Below are 13,663 nucleotides of genomic sequence, written 5' to 3'. Positions count from 1 at the left end.
TGTCAGCCAGGCTGGCCTTAAACTAATGGTGCTCCCTCTGCTCTAGCCTGTCCTATAAGGAACTGATATGCACCTCCATGCTCAGCTTCTGATCTTAGTCTTTAAGAACCGGTTCCCACATCGCACCTAAAATGACACATCAGTCTGTCACTCTTTTCCTGAAGTTATCCAACTGCTCATACTTAGCACTCTTCACATTCAGTCTGAACTCTCTGTGCACAAGGACTCTCGGGATTTTGTTACTGATTCACTCAGCACCTTCATCTACTGCCATCTCCCTTAATCCTCTACCATACACACCAAATATGTGAGCTTTACCTGCGATTCACATGGTTCTTCCAATGAGCCTTGTTCTTAATAGCCTTTACCATTATACACAATCCCTGGACATGTTGTGACCTGTTTTACCAAACTGCAATTTAGAAATACTGAAAAGTTCTCTCTAGTTTTAAAACCTTACTTCAAGATCTTGGAAGAATAGCTACACTCTTTGGCAGAGCTTGTGGTAACTGTAATGTAACTGCTCACTTTTCTCTATTTCCCATCAATTATACACTTCTTAAGGATAAGAACTACATTTGTCTCTGTAGTTGGGCACATAACAGACATTCAGTGAATCTAACAAGGGAAATGAGCCAACAGATGAACAAATGAATATGGACATACAAGACTCTGAGGAGTCTGTAACTCCACACCACACGAAAAGCTACAGGGTGGTTCATGTTTGCAGAGATAAACTTATCACTATACTTGCAAATGCACGTAATGTAGAAAAGAAAAAAAAAAGGATTTCAAAATCACTTTCTATTTTGTAGTCTCTAAGAGAAAACCCAGTGATTCTAAGTGATCCATTCATGGAAGGCAGTCAGCAAGTGTCTCTAACCAGGGCCTGCCCTGGGCTTCCTGCTCTGCCCTCACCAGGTCCTGCAGTTCTCGCAACTGTTTTCCCGTCAGTCCTCCAATACCCAGATCCTCTTCATCCTCTTCCGCCTGGGCACTGATATTACCAGAAGACGGACCCTGTTTTATAAAGAACTCTTCATGCTGGTCCAAAAGAAGTCCATGTAGCATCCAGGCTGAGAGCTGTTTATACATGACTCCATGGCAGACAGCCAGGATTCTGAGGAGAGAAGGAAGCAAGAGCTTACTGTTACCAGTCCACTTAAGAGAATACCAAGACTCACCACTGCCAGAGATTATGCTTGAAATTCTGAGAGGACAGACAAAAGCTTGAGAGTGTGGTGAGTCATGGGGGAAACAAGGTAAAAATAACTGTGCTAATTTTAATTGCTAACAGACAGACTGATTATCAGGAAATGTTCTTTTAGAACAAAAATTTCATTTTTTGTGAAAGTTTCAAAACTGATGAGTCTTATAGAAGTGGATGTAATGGAGTCACCTTTTGCTTAAAACAGCCTTGAATTTATATTCTTCTTGGAACATTATAAGGAAAAAGATTCAATATGTGAGTACCAAGTTGATAGAATAATGTATTATAACTCAATAAAATGCAGAAATCAAAATAAAATGCAGGAAGACAGTTGGGAACGGATACTGAGAGGTTTGCCGGGCAGCGGCAGGAACAGTGTATCTCCAGAAGAGCCCACCACAGCAGGCCCTGACACTGCAGCATAAGTGACACACAAGAGCAGGACCTCAAAACGGCCTTTATGAGTATGGTATCTATGAAAACACGAACATACCGCGGAAGGAAACGAATAAAACCATGCAAGACAAGAAGGTGGATAGAATCAATAAACTGAGGTAAATCTAGAAATGAAAATTTTATGAACTCAAACAGGAACCTTAGAGACAAGCCTCAGCAACTGAATACAAGAGATGGAAGACAGAATCTCAGGCACTGAAGACATGAGAGAAGAAATAAATACCTTGGTCAAAGAAAATGTTAAATCTAAAAACTCCTAGCATAAAACACCCAGCAATCTGGGAAACCATGAAGAGATCAAATCTAAGAATAACAGAAACAGAGGAAGGGAAAGTAATCCAGGTCAAAGGCACAAAAATATATTTTCAACAAAAATATAGAAGAAAATTTCCCTAACCTAAAGAAAGAGGTGCCCATCAAGGTACAAGAATTATACAGACAACAGGCTCATGCCATTAATCCCAGCACCCATGAGGTAGAAGCAGGTGAATCTCTGTTGAGTTTGTGGCCAGTCTGGTCTACAGAGTGAGTTCCAGGACAGCCATGTTGACACAGAGAAACCCTGTCTCAAAATAACAACAAGAAAAAATATAAGCAACAACAACAACAGAAAAGAAGTATACAGAACACCAAATAGACTAAAGCAGAAACTAAAGTTCAGCACACAATAATCAAAACACTAAACATACAGAACAAAGAAATATTAAAAGCTACAAGAGAAACAGAACAAGTAACTTATAAAGGCAGACCTGTTAGAATTTCACCTGACTTCTCAAAGGAGACTCTAAAAGGCAGAAGGGCCTGGGAAGATTTGTATAGATCCAAAGAAACCACAGATGCCAGCCCAGACTACTGTACCAAGCAAAACATTCAATCACCATAGATACAGGGAAAAAAAACTTGCCAATTTAAACAATATCTACCTACAATTCCTCTCTTATAGATGGAGCTAGGAGGAAAAACTCCAACCTAGAGGTTAACTACATCCAAGAAGACACAAGGAATAAATAATTCCAGACAACAAATTGAAAGAGGGGAAACACCTCCCCACACCCACCACCATGAATCAGCAAACTCTATTCATTGATAATTTCTCAACATCAGTGGTCTCAATTCCTCAAAGATAGATTACCAGAACAGAAGTGCAAACAGGATCAATCCTTCTACTGTACCCAAGAAACACATCTTAACATCAAGGACAGACATCACCTAAGGGTAAAAGGATAAGAAAAGCTATTCCAAGCAAGTAGACCTAAGAAGCAAGCTGGTGTGGCCATTTTAATACCTGACAAAATAGACTTCAAACCAAAACTTATCAGAAGAGATAGGGAAAGGACACAAAGTACTCATCAAATGATAATTCTACCAAGAAAACACTGCAATTCTTAACATCTATGAACCAAACACAAGGGCACCCAAGTTCATAAAAGAATACTATGGCTTAAGTCACATATTGACCCCTCACACCCCAATAGAGTAAAACTTCAATACCTCACACTAGTCAATAATTGTAAGAAAACCCTGCATCCTATCTGACCGCTACAGATTAAAACTGGATATAAACAACAACATAAACAACAGAAAGCTTATTAACTCATAGAAACTGAACAACTCACTAGTGAATGAAAAATGGGTTAAGAAAGAAATTAGAGATTTTCTAGAATTGAAATGAAAATGAATACACAACACATCCAAACTTATGGGACACAAGGTGGTTCTAATAGGCAAGTTCATAACACTAAGAACTGGAGAGATCAGTAATGGCACAGCTGAAAGCTCTAGAGCAGTGGTTCTCACCCTTCCTAATTCTGAGACCCTTTAATACAGTTCCTTATGTTGTGGTGACTCCAAACCATTATTTTTGTTGCTACTTCATAATTAATTTTGCTACTGTTATGAATTGTAGTGTATCTCTACACTACAATATCTGATATGCAGGACATCTGACATGTGACTCCTATAAAAGGGTTATTTGAACTCCCAAAGGGGTTGTGACTGTCAGGTTGAAAACCACTACTCTAAAACAAAAATAAGAAACTACATTTAAAAGTAGACAGCAAGGCTGGGCGGTGGTGGCGCACGCCTTTAATCCCAGCACTCGGGAGGCAGAGGCAGGCGGATCTCTGTGAGTTCGAGGCCAGCCTGGTCTACAAGAGCTAGTTCCAGGACAGGAACCAAAAAGCTACGGAGAAACCCTGTCTCGAAAAATCAAAAAAAAAAAAAGTAGACAGCAAGAAATAATCATACCCAGGATGAAATCAATGCTAATAACCCCTAATGAAATAGAACAATTATTAAAATTCTCCCAAATAAAAAACAGCCTAGAGAAAGATGATTTTAGTGAACAATTCTACCAGACTTTCAAAGAAGAGTTCATGTCAGCAATCTTCAAATTATTCCACAAAAAAGAAATAGAAGGAATACTGCCAAAATTGTTTTAGCAGGCCATATTTAACTGATATCCAAATCACATAAAGACCCAACAAAGAAAGAGAATTACAGATCATTTTCCGTTATATAGATTTTAAAATTCTCAATGAAATACTTGAAAAAAGAATCCAAGATCACATTAAAAAGATTATCCACCATGATCAAGTAGGCTTCATCCCAGAGATGGTTTAACATACATAAATTGATAAATGTAGCCACTAAATAAACAAACTAAAAGACAAAAACCACATGATCATCTCATTAGGTGCAGAAAAGGCCTTTGACAAAATCCAACACCCCTTCATGATAAAACTGGAGAGAAAAGGAATGTAAGGGACATACTCAACATAAAAGGCAGTTTACAGCAAACCCATAGCCAACATCAACTTAAATGGAGAGAAATTCAAAGCAATTCCCCTAAAATCAAAAAAAGACATGGCTGTCCACTTTGCATACGTATTCATTATTGTACCCGAAATCTCAGCTAGAGTGCTGGGAGGCCCTGCTGATCGGATGCTGCAGTCTACCATAGCCTGGCAGCTGTCTCTAAGTTCAGCAACATGGAGCAACCCTCCACCTCACCCCCACACAGAGCTCCCTGCAAACGCTCTTCCCACTGATCACCCACATGGTAGTTAGACAAGTGCTCAAGCCATTTTGATAGGACCCTACTGCCATGTACTAAAAGCCTCGTGATAGGAGCGTGCCACTTAGTGCAAATTAGGGTTTGTGCCTAGGCTTCTCTATCCTTTATATTCCTTATACTTTGGAATAAAGTTGAGCTGATTCATCATAGTCTATCTCCTGGAGGGCTGCTTCCATTCATACCTACAACCATCTTAAACCCTGTTCCCTACTCTGTTTTGTAGGGATAAGTCCCGCCCCTTAGGGGGCGTGTTCGCCTCGGGCTAATGTCTGCCTATAAATTTGGCTGTCGCTTCTGCTTTCCTGGTCTCCGCAGGAACGGTGGTTCTGTAAGTCTATTTCTACATTAAAACTATATATTTTTTTACAATCTGTCTGCATTCGTTTACGCCGCTACACTGTTTCCTTCACCCTCGTGGGCCAATGCAGCTAACAATCCAAAGGAGGAAGAAGCAGAGCCACACCAGAGCAGTAAGACAACTGAAGGAGATCAACTGGAAAAAGAGAGGTCGAAGTATCCCTATTTTTACATAATATGATTGCATGCATAAATAACCCTAAAAATTTTACAGGGAAACTCTTAGAGCTGATAAACACGTGAAGCAAAGTAGCTGGATACAAAATTAACTCACAACAATCTGTAACCCTCCTATATACAAATGACAAACAGACTGAGAATGAAGCCAGGAAAACATCACCTCTCACAATAATATAATATATTAAATTATATAAAAATAATATAAATAATATAAAATATATAATATATAATAATATATTATTTATATAATAATATAAAAAATATAAATAATATAAAATATAATATATCAAATAATATAAAATATCTTCAGTAATTCTAACCAAGCATTATATGATAAAAACTTTAAGACATTGAAGAAAGAAACTGAAGAAGATATCAGGAGATGGAAAGATATCTCATGCCCATTAAAGTAATATTAATATAGTAAAACTGGTTTTCCTACCAAAAGCAATCATATTCAATGCAATTCCTATCAAAATTCCAGCACAGTTCTTCACACACCTTGAAAGAACAACATTTGATTTCATATACAAAAACAAGCAAATAAACAAAAAAACCCAGGATAGCTAAAACAATCCTGAATAGAGCTATCACTATCCCATTTTTAAATTGTACTACAGAGATATAGTAATAAAAACAGTCTCGTATTGGCACAAAGACAGACACAATGATCAATGGTATGACTTAAAGACCAAGACATAAATAAATCTCTGTACCGTTGGACACCTGGCTTTTGACAAAACAAACAAGCAAACAAACAAACAAAAAACAAGACAGCACCTTCAACAAATACTGCTGGTCAAACTGGATGGCTTCATACTGTAACAGGATCCAAATTCCCATACTTCACCCTGTACAAAACTCAAGTCCAAGTGGATCACAGACTCAAAAGAAAACCAGATACAGTGAACGTGACAGTAAAGTGGGGAACAGCCTTGAACTCAGTAGCACAGGAAGACTTTCTGAACAGAACACTGTTAGCACAGGCACTAAGATCAATAAGAAACTTAACACATGGCAAAGGATAGCATTATTTGGACAAAGTAGTAGACTATGGAATGGGAAAAGATTTTTACCAACTATACATCTGATAGAGAACTAACATCCAAAATATATGAAGAACACCCCCCCCCCATAAAGAAGTTTCTACTGTATTAGGTAGAATACATTAAAATATGTGTGTGAATACACACACACATACACATACATATACACATACACATATGAAGGAGATCTAAATGAAATTGTTATATATTGGGAGGGAGAGACATCTCTTGTCACCAAATAAAGCTTTCAGTACTAGGACTGGGTTACATCTAATTGAGTCATTTGCCAAAAGGGTCCCATGGGAATCCCCAAACAACCCAGGTTGTTGCCAAGACTATAGGTTGCTCACTACAAATTGACAGCAAGTCTCTATTGCTGAAGACAACACCTTTACAACCCACTGAAGATGTAGAAGTCAAGCTGGTGCCTACATAAAGAAGAAAGGGAAGGGGGTGTGAAAGGCCTCAGAGTCCATCTACCACAATTTTGTAAAAAATGCTTGTCTATGGATATAAAGAGACACCATGACCATGGCAACTCTTTTTGTTTGGTTGGGTTTTTTTGTTTTTGTTTTTGAGACAGGGTTTCTCTGTGTAGCTTTGGAACCTGTCTTGGAACTCACTCTGTAGACCAGTCTGTCCTTGAATTCAGGGATCCACCTGCCTCTGCCTCCAGAGTGCTGGGATTAAGGCATGTGCCACCATCGTCCAGTCATGTTGACTTTTACAAAGCAAAACATTTAATTGGGTGGCTTACAGTTCAGAGGTTCAGTTCATTATTATGGTGAATTATGGCAGCATGCAGGAAGAAATGATGCTGGAGAAGTAGTTGAGAGTCCTTCATTTTGCAGGCAACAGGAAGTGAACTGAGACACTGGGCATGGCTTGAGCATATATAAGACCTCAAAGCCCACCTCCACAGTGACACACTTCCTCCAACAAGGCCACACCTCCTAATAGTGCCACTCTCTTTGAGGGTCATTTTCTTTCAAACCACCATAAAAAAGCTATACTTGCTTTTTTAATCATGAGGAAAATGAAATAGTATATGGGCAGTCTTTGATCAGACTCTACCTTTTTCTTGAAAGGATGACAATGGAACCCAGGGCCCATGATAGACAGGCATTTTACTACTAAATTACATATCCCAAACCCCTTTTTATATTTTTAGACAGTTATAATCATAAGACAAATACAATCTTACATCATTTTTCATCATTATAAGATATTTTATATATTATTTTGGCATTTATAATTTTAATAACTTTATAGTCTTTTGAGTGAATTTTTTTTTTGATTTTTTGATTTTTCGAGACAGGGTTCTCTGTGGCTTTTGGTTCCTGTCCTGGAACTAGCTCTGTAGACCAGGCTGGCCTCGAACTCACAGAGATCCTCCTGCCTCTGCCTCCCAAGTGCTGGGATTAAAGGCGTGTGCCACCATGCTTAGCTTAAAATTTTTAATTACATTTATGTATTTGTATTTGTATGTGTGTGTGTACATGTGTGCGGCATGCCTTTATCTTGTACCTATGAGGAGGTCAGAGCACAATCTGCAGTGGTTCCCTTCCTCTATCATATGAGTTCCAGTGACAGGTTGTCAGGCTTGGCAGTCAACACTTTTATCAGAAGAGCTATCTAACAGCCCTACGTTTCCTTATACCCCTGAAAAATTTTCTAATTCCCTGATGAACAATACAGCAGTGAGTATAAATAATTTTCTTGTTTTACATAATTTCCCTACTGGGCTGGGGAGATAGCTCAGTGGGTAAGAGCACTTACTAGGCAAGCACAGGATTTGAGAGTTTTAATTCCCTACACCTATATACAAGCTGTGCATGACTATACCCCAACATTGGGGTACAGAGATAGGCAGATTCTGTGAGTCCATTGGCTAGTCAGGCTCAGTGAGAAAACCTGTTTTAAGGGAATAAATTGGACAGTGAGAGCTGGACACTAGATATTCTCCAATGGCCTCTTAGGGCACATGTACCTGCATACACATGTATATAAATCCAGAGACTAAATATAACTTTTCTTATAATAAAATTTTGAAGTGTGTGATAGTACAGGATATAAAGTATAAAAATTTTAAGGATTTTGATGTGAAAAATACTGGCTACTCTTCTTCCCCACACCACCACTTTACCTGGCCCTCCCCCTTCTTTCCTCTTCCCTTCCTTCCCCCTCTCTTTTACCTTCTTAGCTTTCAACCCAGGCCTCTTTAAACTTTCCACATACCTGAGAATGATCTTGAGCTCCTAATCTTCCTGCTTCTACCTTTCAAGTACTAGGATTATAGGCATATACCACTACGCCTGGTGACTCCTAGGGCTCTTCTGTGTCTACATATGAGCTATGTGTGCATGTACATGTGTGGATATATGGTGTGTGTGCATGGCACGTGTGTATATACAGGGTATATGTGTACATAGATATATGGGGTACGTGTGTGTATGCACAAGTGTGTATATATGGAGTATGTGTATGGCATGTGTGTATGCACATGTGTGTATATATGGAGTGTGTGTACGGCATGTGTGTATGCACGTGTATGTATATACAGGGTATATGTGTACATATATATATGGGGTACGTGTGTGTATGCACATGTGTGTATATACAGGGTATATGTGTACATATATATATGGGGTACATGTGTGTATGTGCATGTGTGTATATATGGAGTATGTGTACGGCATGTGTGTATGCACATGTGTGTATATATGGTGTGTGTGCATGGCATGTGTGTATATACAGGGTATATGTGTACATATATATATGGGGTACGTGTGTGTATGTGCATGTGGAGCCCAAAGGTTGATGCTGGGACTCTTCCTCAGTAATTCTATACCTTATTTTTTTGAAACATCTTTCACCGCACTTGAAGCTTGGCAATTCAGATAGTCTGGCAGCCAGCAAGTCCCCAGGGATCCCGTTCCCTCTTTCCCAGTGCTGGAACTACAGACCCAAGTCACCACACCTGGCTTTTTAAGTGGGTTCTAGGGATTCATTGAAGTCTTCATACTTGCACAGCAAGTTTACTTATTTACCGATCTCCCCAACCCTGAGGTTTTTCTATCCTAGTTAAAGATTTCCCACAGGAAAACCAGAAATGACCTGGAAATAAAACGTGACAAGTCAAATCACTCGACTCCCTCCTCTACCCCAAGACTGGTGAAAGCCATGACTTACTTTTCCAATGCACTTCTAACTGGAGGCAAACCCCCACAGCTATGCTTGTAAACTGTTTCCAGGATCTGACAGCCATGAATCTGTGAAAAATAGAGCCTTGTCACTCTAGGTTACATAAACTCCCTCTATACCAACCAAGAAAGCACAGTCCAGTAGAGAAGGCTGATATGGTCTCTCACAAGATTTCTATATACTTATACAAAGACAGGCTCCCCTCCCCTCCCCATCATCAGTGTTACTGGTTGTCTTAGTTAGGTTTCTTGGTTTGTTATTTTTGTAAAGATTTATTTATTATATATACAATGTTCTGCCTGCATTTGTGCCTGCAAGTCAGAAGGCATCAGATCTCATCACAGATGGTTGTGAGCCACCATGTGGTTGCTGGGAACTGAACTCAGGACCTCTGGAAGAGCAGCCAGTTCTCTTAACTTCTGAGCCATCCCTCCAAACCTTTAGTTAGGTCTAAAGCTATGATAAAACACAATGATTAAAATCAATTTGTTGGGGAAAGGGTTTATTTCAGCTTATAGTTTATAGGTCTTCATGAAGGCAAGTATGGGCAGGAACTTAAGGCAGGAATTGAAGCAAAAACCATGCAGGAATGTTGCTTACTGCCCACCTCCATGGCTTGGTTGGCCTGCTTTGTCATCTAAGGCCACTTGCCAAGGTTTGTACTACTTGCAGTGAGCTGGGCCCTCACACATCAATCAATAACCAAGAAAATGCACTATAGATTACCTACAAGTAATCTCATGGAATTTTTCAAACCCCCCCCCCTTTTTTTGAGACAGGGTTTCTCTGTAGCTTTGAAGCCTGTCCTGGAACTCACTCAGCGGACCAGGTTGGCCTTGAACTCACAGAGATCCACCTGTCTCTGCCTCCTGAATGCTGGAATTAAAGGCATGCGCAACCACCACCTGGTTTGTATGCTCTAAATTTATGTGTAGCTTAAGTGTACTATTTAATCATTTATAATAATTTTACAGTATTATATAATCATCACTATAACAGTTTTATAATATTCCATTTTAAAACATTCCCCAAACTGGGTGGTGTTGGCACATGCCTTTAATCCCAGCATTCAGGAGGCAGAGGCAGGGAGATTTGAGTTCGAGACCAGTATGGTCTACAGAGTGAGTTCCAGGATGGCTTGGACTACACAGAGAAACCCTGTCTCAATAAACAAAAACAAAAACCCCAATCCCTTAGGTGAGCCTATTTGCAATCCGTCCCTATCCTCCCCCTCAGCCCATGCTCTCGACCACCTTAGTTTTTAACTGTGGAGCTAGTTCCTCCATCACTACCTGGCTGGAAAGGAAAGTTCCCTTATCTAAGTCCTTCTATCTGTCCCCCATTCTTCCTGTAGTCAAAGGAGGCTGAAAGTAAACTGAGATGTACGGCTAGGCATGGAATTCTGTACCCTCACTATTAACTCCATTCATGTAGAAGGTTCCCTCCTATTTTGTGAATTTAATGTATTGGTTATGAACATGGTCTTTGAGTTACACAAACTTTGCTATTTACTTTGCTGTCTGTGACCCTGAGCCTACGTAATCACATATGTAAAACCCTTAACACAGTGTATGGGACAAAGCAAAAATAATGTACTTTAACGAGGACGGTCAGCTCTGAAGTACTTTCCTACTGACTTTGGCAGCAGAGAATCAACGTAGCAGAGCTTTAAATTTCTGCACTCACTGAAAAAGCACGACAACTACAGGGTAAGCCAGCTGGCCAGCTATACTCACCAAATAATAACCTAAGGCACAGATACAATGGCCAAAATCCATGGAGCTGAGAATGCTTAATTCATTTGTCTACTTAGTCCAATAATGGGTAAACAAAAGAAAATAATTCTTACAGTATAAAATCTCTAAAGCATTTTTTTCTTCATAGATGCTAATTCCACCCAGAAAAGACAATCTTCTGACATGGGGGAGTTCAATATGTGATGAAACTTGTGACGATTTCCTAAATGAAAACAACAAGCTGGATTTTGCCCAGTAGTTCTGAACTCTCAGAGAGATGAATACTTTGCATTGGTATGGATCTTGGTCTACTGATATAAATTTAAGGTCAATTTTGTTATACTTGTATATGTATTTCTGCTCTTGTTTAAGGTATTGCTTGTGCAGCTCATTTAAAATGTAATGTATAGTTAAGAAATATAGATTTATATAGACAGTCATCTATAATAATCAAACTTTTAATTACGTTAGGTTTTCTAGATATACTTCAGTCAGATAACTTTCAACACTTCAAAGACCTACAGAATGTGGCATTTAAAGGATTTTAAGAACTTAGACTTTTCTTGACAGTGAGTCATGTCTGTTTCTGGCAGCAACAATTGATGGACATAAACTCATTATAGAATTTTCCTTCAATGTGACAAGGCTAGTCATTTGGACAAGAAACTGCTCTTGCCTGGACTGCTTGATGGTATGCTGTATGAACAGGACATGCAGGACCCAAAGAAAACTGCTAAACTTTCCAAAAGATGTGATGGTCCGTCAGGATGCCTGCTTCACAGAGGAAACTGCCAGACATTCTGCAGGATACAGAAGAAAGTGACTGACAAACTGCCAATATAAGCAAACAGTCTTTCAAATTTCCTGCTTCAGGGAAAAGTCTGCTGGTTACTATTGAAGATGAATGCCCCCATGTTACAGAAAAACTTTGTGTGACTGTCCAGGCAGTGAGATTGCCAATTCTAGAGTTCTGGAAGTTGTTTACAATATACTTCCTGCTTACTTAGGTAATATTATATCCTTCTGGGGTTGTTGATGGAATTGAAGACTAGATAGTTATAATTATAGCTTTCATTAGTTATGATAAAAGATAAATTAGATATAAAACTTTAGGCTCACAAAGATGATAGATATTTTCCTTAATTTGCCATATGTAAATAGACTAAATATCCTAGCTATAATCCTTGCTTAATAACTGTTTTGTATATGTCATTTTACTATGCTAAAGTTAAAGCCTTCCCTTTTAATTAGACAGAAAAGGGAAATGATGTGAGATGTTCTTCTGTATATGTGTTGCTTTTATTGATTGATGAATAAAGCTGTTTTGGCCAATGGCTGAGCAGAGGAAAACCAGGTGGGAAATCTGAACAGAGATATATAGAGAGAATAGGCAGAGTCAAGGAGACGCCATGTAGGTGCCAAAGGAGAAAGACGTCAGAACCTTAGTGGTAAACCACAAGTCTAGTGGTAAAATATAAAATAATAGAAATGGGTTAATCTAAGATGTAAGAACTAGCTAGAAATACATGTGAGCCATTGCCCAAACAGTGTTGTAATTAATAATAGTTTCTGTGTGATTATTTAAGGCTGGGTGTCAGGAAACGAAAGTGCCATCTCTATTTACACTCAGGAAACCACCTTCTTTCTTTTGTAAGAAGTAAATTTCCTATCCTAATCCAAAGCCAGTGGTTCCAAACCATTAGTGCAGCCAGCTCTCACCTCCACAAAACCAGAGTATTTTCTCTAACCTCAGCAACATTCTTAGGTAGATCCACATACTCTGCTTTTCTGTTGTTGGCCTTTTGAGACAGGGTTTCTCTGTGTAGCCCTGGAACTCACTATGTAGACTAGGCTGGCCTCCCAAGCGCTGGGATTACAGGAATGTGCCACCACCACCTGGATATTCTGCTTTATTAATCACAAGGTGTTTAAAGAAAGAATAATGTCTTAAGTTCTTGAGTTTCTGACATCTCATATGATAAGCAAAGGGATAATGCTGACTAAATAAATAAAAAAATATTAAGAGCAAGTGTCTTCTAAGAAAGACTGTAAAACAGCATTATTAGTTTTCCTTTGGAGCTTATCACAGAAGAAAAGTTCTTACCTTTTGGCTTTTAATCTGTTCCACTACAACCATCACAGAGGGGAAAAGGAGTTGGAACTGCAAAGTAGAAAAATTTAAGGGTATGAATCAAATACAGGATTAAAAAAAATACCAACTCAAGAAACACTTCTGTTTCCGAGATATACGGCAGTATCAAGATCCAGTACCCTAAGGCAATCTGACATCAGGATTGGCTACAGATATGGAGGACAGAAGAAATTTTTTACTTTTGAGTCTGGTGCCACTGTCAATATTCATGTCAATGGGAGAATATTCACATTACATTAAGAAGTA

The 13,663-nt window shown here is 38.9% G+C and overlaps 1 protein-coding gene across 2 annotated transcripts in view; it reads right to left on the bottom strand.

Moving 5' to 3' along the window:
• The window catches only part of Tubgcp4 (tubulin gamma complex component 4), a 37,121-nt gene that overhangs the window by 17,887 nt on the left and 5,571 nt on the right, over window positions 1-13,663 (bottom strand). For both annotated transcript variants that reach the window (XM_075961954.1, XM_075961955.1), the window contains exons 5-7: window positions 13,370-13,426; window positions 9,518-9,597; window positions 919-1,120 (exon numbers count right to left, since the gene is read on the bottom strand). In XM_075961954.1, coding sequence (XP_075818069.1) covers window positions 919-1,120; window positions 9,518-9,597; window positions 13,370-13,426 — 339 coding nt within the window. The remainder of the gene's footprint in view (window positions 1-918; window positions 1,121-9,517; window positions 9,598-13,369; window positions 13,427-13,663) is intronic.

This window comes from Microtus pennsylvanicus, chromosome 2 (assembly GCF_037038515.1).
Source record: "Microtus pennsylvanicus isolate mMicPen1 chromosome 2, mMicPen1.hap1, whole genome shotgun sequence".
NCBI lineage: Eukaryota > Metazoa > Chordata > Mammalia > Rodentia > Cricetidae > Microtus > Microtus pennsylvanicus.
Note: the sequence above shows the minus strand (reverse complement) of the source record. Positions and strands in the feature narration are given on the sequence as shown.